The sequence below is a fragment of the Agelaius tricolor genome, unplaced genomic scaffold, assembly GCF_023055355.1.
Source record: "Agelaius tricolor isolate 1412-34295 unplaced genomic scaffold, bAgeTri1.0.p SCAF_22, whole genome shotgun sequence".
Classification (NCBI taxonomy): Eukaryota; Metazoa; Chordata; class Aves; order Passeriformes; family Icteridae; genus Agelaius; species Agelaius tricolor.
This window is the reverse complement of record NW_027269282.1, coordinates 720645-729333: the sequence shown is the minus strand read 5'-3', so window position 1 is coordinate 729333 and position 8689 is coordinate 720645. Positions and strand designations below refer to the sequence as shown.

At 59.9% G+C, this 8689-nt stretch overlaps 1 protein-coding gene across 2 annotated transcripts in view; it reads right to left on the bottom strand.

The window, feature by feature from the left end:
- Positions 1-148: 148 nt before the first annotated feature.
- The window catches only part of SLIT1 (slit guidance ligand 1), a 60798-nt gene continuing 52257 nt past the window's right edge, over positions 149-8689 (bottom strand). Inside the window, exons 25-38 of one of the 2 annotated variants that reach the window (XR_011682171.1) lie at positions 8585-8656; positions 6953-7116; positions 6499-6623; positions 6198-6295; positions 5416-5555; positions 4943-5036; positions 4631-4768; positions 3912-4149; positions 3694-3824; positions 3448-3602; positions 3089-3377; positions 2556-2767; positions 1844-2470; positions 149-348 (exon numbers count right to left, since the gene is read on the bottom strand). Coding sequence is in view for 1 of the 2 variants with exons in the window: in XM_071446150.1 (XP_071302251.1) it covers positions 2226-2470; positions 2556-2767; positions 3089-3377; positions 3448-3602; positions 3694-3824; positions 3912-4149; positions 4631-4768; positions 4943-5036; positions 5416-5555; positions 6198-6295; positions 6499-6623; positions 6953-7116; positions 8585-8656 (2101 nt within the window). In the remaining variant the exon portion in view is untranslated. Of the gene's footprint in view, positions 2471-2555; positions 2768-3088; positions 3378-3447; positions 3603-3693; positions 3825-3911; positions 4150-4630; positions 4769-4942; positions 5037-5415; positions 5556-6197; positions 6296-6498; positions 6624-6952; positions 7117-8584; positions 8657-8689 lie in introns of both variants that reach the window. The other variant, XM_071446150.1, reaches the window with a different exon arrangement.

The following is an 8689-nucleotide window of genomic DNA, read 5'->3' as shown; positions in this document are numbered from 1 at the left end:
ATGCATTGGCCAGGGCTGCTCCAGGAGTAGGAAATCATCCCCCAAGGCACAACCAACTCTTTCCATCCTGTGCCACCTCCTCACACTCTCAGCAGCTCCCAAGCACCAGCTTCTCCCTTCTCCCCAGCAGGAAAGAAGAGGCCAAGCCTCTGAATGAATAAATGTCATGTTCACATGGAAGACAACATAGACAATACCAAACACCTCCTAAAACAATACAGCCTCTGCCAGCGGAAGGATGCCCAGCGCCTCCCTCGCCAGCCTAGTACAAACCAGCGTCTTCAATAGTGACACACACAAACCCCACGGGCCAAACAAAGCCACTGTCATTTTCCTGCCCAGTAGCATCTGTAAACAAAAAGAAAACATCATTTGTTGACCCCAAACATATAAAAATACTATAACAAAATGAAATACAAATATATATTAGAATCTGTAAGTATTCTGTATAAAGAGATACTTTAGCGGTTAGCGTACAGCAAGAACAGAAACACAACACAACCAAGCCCCGGGTGGGCCACAGGCAAAATGAGACGCATCTCAGCTCCTCTGTGTGGCAGAGGAGCTCCCATGGAGAGAGCATTTGTGGCAGAAACACATCCCCGTGGTGGTGGAGATGCCCTAGATGCCAGTGGTGAGCAGGGATGGGGACAGCACCTGCAGAGCTGGGTGTATCCAGTGGAGGTGCCTGGAGCCCGGGCACAGCTGGCAGTGCAGACCTGAAACCAAAGTGCTGGAGCAGTGAGATGGAGAGACCCAGGACTGCAGCTCTGGGATGAGTCTGTCCACCAGGGTGATGTGGTGTTTCACTGTCCAGCCATGTGCAGTGTCCCAGGTTGGGTCCCCGCTATCCTTGGCCCCCACAGTTGTAGAGGTGATGCTGCTGTGGATGTTGGGTGCCTGCAGTACCCTGGCAGGAGGTCCCAGTGTGCCCCAGCTCCCACACCAGCCCAGCACATGCCCTGGCACTGTGGGCTTTGGAGAGATCCTGGATATGGGCACTTGAGTCCAAGAGCTGATGGGTCCTGCCCTGGCAGTGGTGTTGGTTCCAGGCTTGCAGGTTTGGACATCTCCAGCCTCTTCAACTTGGCATACACAAGACAGAGGCCTGGTGATGGGCATGGCAAACCTGCATCCCAGCTGTCCCAGCAGCCTCCTGCTCCTGCTGCCTGGGGCAGTGGGACACAGGGGACACCTTCGCCCAGCTGCAGGCCTGCTCCCCTAGGAGAGAGCCTGGAAAAAGGGGATTCCTGTGCTGCCCTCACACAGCTCCCACCTCTGAGCAGAGCCACCTGGCTGAGCCAGGGGTATGTGGGGCCCTCTCCACAAGAATGGCACAGTCAGTGCTGACCACATGGCACAGGGCAGGTTGGCACGGGAACCCTCAAGGACATCTGTGCACTGCTGCTTGTCCCCCATTCATTGTGCCTGGCACTGCCCTGGTCCTGTTCCACCAGTGTGGCCCTGATGACCACAGTGATGTGACCACAATGACCGAGTGTGCCCATGCATTGCAGAGCCCATCCAGTATGCACAGACTGGGGGTGTCACCAGAGGGTCAAGCTGGGGCCACAGAGCTGGGGACATTATCTGGGTACTTTGGGCTGCAGCACCCTGCAGGGAGAGAGACCAGGGCTGCTGGAGGAGAGGACAGGAAACCAGGTCTGGGCTCACCAGGACTGCAGGACACTGGCTACACCACGCAGCCCACTGTAAGCCATGGCTTGCCATAGATCACAAGGCTTTGCCATGGCAGGCCTCCCTCCTCCTGTGACACATGTTGGAAAAGCCCTCAGATCGCTGGGCTGATGCAAGGGCCAGGGCTGCCAGGGAGGGGACTCACCCGGGATGCAGGCACTGCCCTCCATGGCCATGGGGCTTCACTGGCAGGGAGGCAGAGTGCCACAGGGAGAGGTCAGGGCAGCTGGGCAGGGTGCCCACTCCATATCCACGTATCTGTGTAGCTGCAGTTCTTAAAAAAATTCTCTATCTACACATTTGCTTTGTTTGTGGGGTTTTTTTTCTTTTTTTTTTTCTTTCTATTTTTTTTTCTGTTTCCTTCCCAATCTTCTAGATGCACCAGCTCTACCCTCTGCTGGGCTCCTCAGATGCAGCTGCAGTTCGGAACACCCAGAGAGCAGCACCATGCCCGCAGTGTAAAGTGAGGTCCTTGGCTCAGGGGGGTCTCCCCGCCAGCCCCCCGGCTCTGCAGGGCCGGTGGCTGCTCACAGGCACTGGCTGCAGCCACACTTGCTGGGCTTCTCCACCTCCTCCACAAAGGTCGCACCGTTGCTGCATTCAAAGGCGTATTTCCTGCGCCGCAGCCGCAGCCCGGTGCAGCAGCCGGCGTCAGGGCCACTGCAGGTGCCCCGGCATTCCACCCAGGCCACCGGCCGCGTCGTCTGGCAGATGGCATAGCCCCGCTGCACCTGGTGGTAGTCCCGCACCGGCTCCCCGCGGCACTCCGGCTCTGCGAGACAGTGGGACAGCAATGGTCAGCCTGCTGCAGTGGCGTGGGGCTGCCTTCTCTGAACACCCCCCTCCTCAGCACCTACCTTGGTCACAGAGGGCTCCGGTGTAGCCATCGTGGCACTCGCAGGTGGGCTGGCCACCTGGCGTGAGGTGGCAGTGGCCATGGACACAGGGCTGGTGGCGGCAGGGGTCAGGTGGCTCGGCAGGCTGGTTGCAGAGCGCGCCCTGGTAGCCCTCATGGCACTGGCAGCTGTAGGAGAGGGCATCAAGGGGCAGGCACACCCCGTGCACACACCTGTGGGCATACACTGCTGTCAGGACCTGCTGGCGTGGCACCAGCATGCAGACCCCACCAGCACTGAGCATGGCGTGGCTCTGCACCAGCGCTGTACTGCGACTGGTACGGCACCACCTGGTACAGGACAGCCATCCCGGCACAGCACAGGTGTGGCTCTGGCATGGCACCAGCACAGAACAGCCTGGCACAACTCAGTGCTAGTGGCACGGCAGGGCACAGTCATGACACGGCACCGCTGTGATGGCACGGGACTGGCACGACAGCACCAGGAAGCAGCCACAGGGCAGGGTGGGCAGCCAGTGGGGTGAGGGCACTCACTTGTGCCCCTGGCAGGGCCCGCCGCGGGGCTGGTCGCAGTGGGGCCCGTCCCAGCCAGGCTCGCAGTGGCACACGGGGCCCTGGGCGCCCGAGGGCTGGCAGATGCCATGCAGGCAGTAGAGCTTGCGGCAGGGCTCGCAGCCCGGCACCACCCCTGGCGTCATCCGCGTCTTGGTGAAGTCCTGCAGCTCGTTGTTGATGTAGAGGTTGCGGATGCATCCGTGGAAGCTGGTGCCATTGAGGAGCTGCCAGAGGCGGAAGGCAGCCGAGTTGACATCCACAGGCATTCCTGGGGAGAGCAGGACCATCAGCGCACCCGGATGCCCCCCATGCCCTCCATCACCTGGTCCCTGTCCTACCTCCTACGTAGAGGGGAGCCTCACTGTTCAGTGTGTAGTGCTTGCCCGAGTTGTCCATGGTCATGGGGCTGCCACCGTCGATGGACAGGTTCACCATCTGGTCGAAGGTCACCAGCTCCACGGTGTGGAACTGCCCATCATTGATGGTCTCAGCACTGGCAGGGATGGCTGGGTCACCAAGGATGCCCCCAGGCCAAAGCAATGGGGGTGGACATCCCCAGTGAGTGGAGAAGGGGTGCCAGGTACCTGTAGATGGCCGAGCTGGGGTGGGTGCCAGGGTCATAGCTGACCCTCACATGGCCCTGGTACAGCTCCACAGCCATGTGGTCGCTGTCACCATTGTACAGCAGGATGCCATTGCCTTCAGCTGTGGAGACCTGCCAGAGAGAGAGGTGGGAGCCCACATCCCTGGGGCAGACCCCCAGTGCCATCCCTCAATGCCCCCACGCCCCCCCAGCCCTCACCTGAAGGGTGATATTGGCCCGGGGCCAGTCTTGCAGGTCAGTGAACTGCAGGTACGTGTCACGGTCCACAAAGTTGACGCTCAGCAGCTTCTCACATTTGGGGCCACCAAAGCCAGGCAGGCACTGGCACAGGGCACGGGCACCCCGCTCCACACACGGGGCCCCATTCTGGCATTCAGCTCGCTCACAGAGGCCAGGCTGGCCAGCGGTGTGGGGTGGCATCTCGCAGAGCTGGCCACTGTGGGGCCAAGGATGCTGCTGGGCTGGGGGCTGGGAAAGAGCCCTACACCCTGCCCAATGCCCCACAGGGCTCTGACAGCACACCCCTGATTTGGGTCCCTGGGGAGGCTCTCCCAGACACTGGCAGAGGGATGCCTGAATGCTGAGCTGTGCCCTGGGGTCCCTCCTCAAGGATGCTGGCTCCCCCCAGCCTCCACCCCTAGAGACACACACTCCCAGCTTCACTCCTTCCTCTCACACTGGGGATGGATGGATGGATGGATGGATGGATGGATGGATGGATGGATGGATGGATGGATGGATGGGTGGATGGGTGGATGGATGGGTGGATGGGTGGGTGGGTGGGTGGGTGGATGGGTGGGTGGATGGGTGGGTGGATGGGTGGGTGGACGGACTTGATATCCAGGACTTGTCCCTTCTGCACAGTGACACATAACCATGCCCAGTACCCCAGGTGTCCCAGGTGTTCCTGGTGGTACCTGTAGCCCTCGGTGCAGAGGCAGGAGTAGCCATTCACCTCATCCAGGCAGCGGGCGTTGTTCTGGCACCGGTGGTCCTGGCAGTCGTCGAAGTCCTCGCTGCAGTTGCTCCCCACATAGCCAGGTGCACACTCACACCTGGGGCAGGCAGGGGGCTCAAGGCTGCCCCTTCCTTCCCCCTTGCACCAGTGGGTGCCTGCTCCTCCCCTTGTAACCCCCCTTCTCCATGCCCCCTCACTGCAGTCCCCAAAAAGCAAATCTACCCACCCCCAGACAAGCCAAGAAAAGTGGTTTGGAGAGGAGGGGGCTCACCTGGGCCCCTGGCTGGTGGAGATGCAGGTGGAGTCATGCTGGCAGGGGTTGAGCTCATCTGAGCAGAAATTGGGTGGCTGCTCACAGAATTCCCCTGCAAGGCAGAAGAGGGGGTACCCACAGCTCCAGGACCAGAGGAGTAGCCCCAGTCCCCATGGAGCAGAGGGGACCCCTGGGAGACTCAGCTCAAGACAGGGAGCTGCCAAGCCCACAGCTTTCACTCCATGGGCACAGGGTCCTCCTCCCCCGGTGGCAGCTCCTGCCTGACCAGGCACTGAGGGCATCCCAGGGTGTGGGGGTCAGCTGGGTGTACCTAAACTCAAGACAGCTGAGCCCAGCCAGAGCCCATGGCAATGGGCCTTGAGGCAGCAGGCAGAGGAGCTATTCAGCCCTCATGGGTGGGTAGAATCACTGGGCACATTCCCATGCCAGGTCTGTGCCATTTGGGGATGGCTAGCCCGCCTTCCAGGTACCTGTGTAGTGGGCAGGACAAAGGCAGGTGTAGTTGGCGGCACTGGGCACACAAGAGCCCCCATTCTCGCAGCTGTGCTCCTTGCAGGGGTCGCTGGTGGTGTGGCAGCTCGGGCCCTCGAAGCCCACTGGGCACAGGCACCTGCCACAGGGCCAGGGCAGTGTCAAGGAGGAAAATGAAACAGAACTTTTTGGGGTGGCTGCCCCAAAAACAACCAGCACGGGACCTTGGCAAAGAGCTGGGTTTGGTGTCCTCCACTGGGCACAGGGGTGGGTGGCAGCACAGCCTGCCTGAGGATGCTGTGTTGCCACGACAACAGGCTGAGAGGCCTCTCAGCACAGGGAGGGGCTGCACAGCCCAGCTCCTCACCCCCAGCCTGCCAACTATTTTCAGCTCCTAATTGCAGCCTGATTCCCGGAATGGCCTAAAGCATTCAGAGCAGTGAGGGTTGTGTGAGGGTAAGGCAACCCCACAGGGAGGAGCAGTGACTCCAGGACCACAGCAACCAGTACCAGTCCCAAACCCCTCTAGTTCCCCCTGCCTTGTGTGGTAATGGTACCCTCCTCTCCCCTACTGACCTCCACCTAGGAGCCTTCTGGGCTGGGAGGCAAGGGAAAGTGGAGTCAGACAACACTAGCTGGAGCTCCCATGCAAATGCAATATCCCAGCTAGATGCCCAAGCAAGCATGCAGGAGGTGAAGGAAGTATCAGAACCTCTCTCCATGGGAGGCCCATGCTACTGCCCAAACACCCACCTTTCTTGGGTTCCTGTCCAGCACTCACCTGAACCCAGCTCCTTCCCCATCCTGAGGCTGGCAGGTCCCCCCGTTGGCACAGGGGTTGGAGGAGCAGCCACCAAGTGGCACCTCGCAGTCACGGCCCTGGGGAAGGAGGGAAAGGTGGGAGCGAGGAGGTGCCACAGCAGCTGCCCAGCTCTGCCCATCCTGCTCAGCTGGGTGCTGTGGCACACAGGGAGGGTAGGTGGTCCCAGGCAGCAAGCCCCAGGGGCATGGCAGAGGCTCTGCTCCCCTGCCCTCGGCAGGGACATGTCCCCATGCACTGGGGACCCCTGGGTGCAGGGTACCTTGTAGCCACTGGGACAGGCGCAGCGGTAGGAGCCAAGGGGGTCATTGTGGCAGGTGCCCTGGTTCTGACAGGGGCTGGAGAGACAGGGGTTGCACTTGGCCTGGACGCTCAGGGCAGGTGGGCCTGTAGGAGGGGAGGCACGGAGATGACCATCAGTGTGAGGAGTGATCAGAACATGTCCTTTTGTGGGCACCAGTGGGGGGACAGAGCCTCTGGTGTTGCTGGGAGCAGAGCCTGTCCAAGGGGCTTTGCACCAGGCAATGGGACAGCCACAGGTTTGCTCAGTTACCAGGGAAGTGCCACCAGTCAGGTAAGAGGATGGAAGCAATCTGGTCCCCCTCCTCCACAAGGCAACTCAACAGCTGAAATCTTGGAGCCACCCAGACTCACAAAGCATTGCTCTGCTGGGTGCCCATGGGAGGGTATGGAGAGACAGCATGGGCACCTCTCACCTTGGCACTCAAATTTCTTGGCAGGGGTGGTGAGCAGCAGCTTCCCTTCCATGTCCGGGGGCCCAGCACAGCGGGCAATGCCAGGCTCCTTGTAGCCCGTCTTGACCCAGCTGGAGAGCCAGCGCAGGTTGCAGCTGCAGTACAGGGGGTTGGCCCCGATGGCTCTGCACGAGGAGAGGGGCAAAATTGCACCTGGTGCCACACAGAGGGAACTGGGCACAATTCTCACTTGACTGGGCTGCCACATGATTGGCAAACCAGCGCTCCTCCATCTCTGGATGCACCAGAAGTGCTGCCCACAATGGGAGGACTGGGACACACACAGCCCCACAATGCTGTCCAGTTAGACCACCCTGCTGCCAGACCCACAGCCCATGCAGTGCTCCGTGCTCTGCCCTGGGGCTCTCTATTGCCCACACAAAAATTCTTGGCAGTCCCTCTCCAGTACACAGGCAAAGCTGCCTGGGGCCAGCAAACTGGGCTAAGTATCCTGAGGCCATGCAGAAACAACAGAGCCTGCATGGGAGCTGCAGGGTCAGCCTGGGCTCTGCTGCACAAGCCTGCAGGACAGAGACACAGGAGTGGGCTGGTGGGAATGAGCAATGGGTCATGGCCAGAGTTTGTGCAGACAACACTGAGGGAAAGCAAGGAACTGCTCTGGGAAAGGAGAAGGAGGATGGAGGATTGCTCTGCACCACAGCAGAGAAGGGTACAGAAGCAGTGGATGATGTGGCAGGTGGAGGGCCTGGATGTCTCTTTGAACCCTCCTTGACTGCAAGGGTCAGCAGTGATGGAGGGCCGGTGTGACAAACACATGTGACAAAAGGAGATGGCAGCCCAGAGGTGAGGCAGCAGGGACAGAAGATCTGCTGGGGCTGACTAACCTGGTCCTACAGCACCCACAGCACCAGCTGTGACACAGCTCAGCCTGTGGGAACTGGCAGTGCCAGCTGTCTGCAGTGAAGGCAGCACAGCCAAGGGAAATTGGAGGAGAGCAAGCAGTGTTTTTCCCCAAAAAACAAGGAGGCTATGACTGGGTATCAAACTGCTCTTTACAGAGTGAAGGAACAGCCTGAGATGCCCAGGACGCCGGGAGCAGGCAGCTGGGAACAGCTTAGTTAAGAGACAGGGAGGGAACTAAAAAGACACTGTGAGCAAAGTTAAACCCTGGCCCTGGGTGGTGGGTACAGGGCAGAGCTCCTGGGGTGCAGACCCACTCAAAGAGAGGCTGAAACACCACCATTGGCAGGAGAATACCTGATGCTAACAACACACTGGTGTGTGTCAGAGCAGCCCCTGCCAACCCACAGCTGTGACACTACTTTGCATGGCTTTACCTACATTTTGGGGGACCCCAGAGATCTCGTGGGTTGGGGAAGGACCCCACACCACATCCACCTAAAACCACAGGGACATCCCAGCAGCACTGGGAGACGCAGCTGCACACCTGGATCTGAGCATGGGCAGCAGGTCACAGCTCTATCCAACAAATCATGTTGCAGGTACCAGCCCAGAGAAGAGGGGAGAAGGCAGCTCACCCCCCAGGGAAGCCAAGCTCAGCCCTGTAGTTTTTAAAGATCTATGGAGCCTGCATCCAGCCCTGAGCCCTGAGGAGTGGGAGGAGATACTCACAGGTGGGACAGGGAGGTGACATCTGCAAAGATGCCCTCAGGGAGGCTGGAAATGTCGTTGCCATGGAGAGACCTGCAGAGAACAGAAGGTCCTGCAATGCCCAGG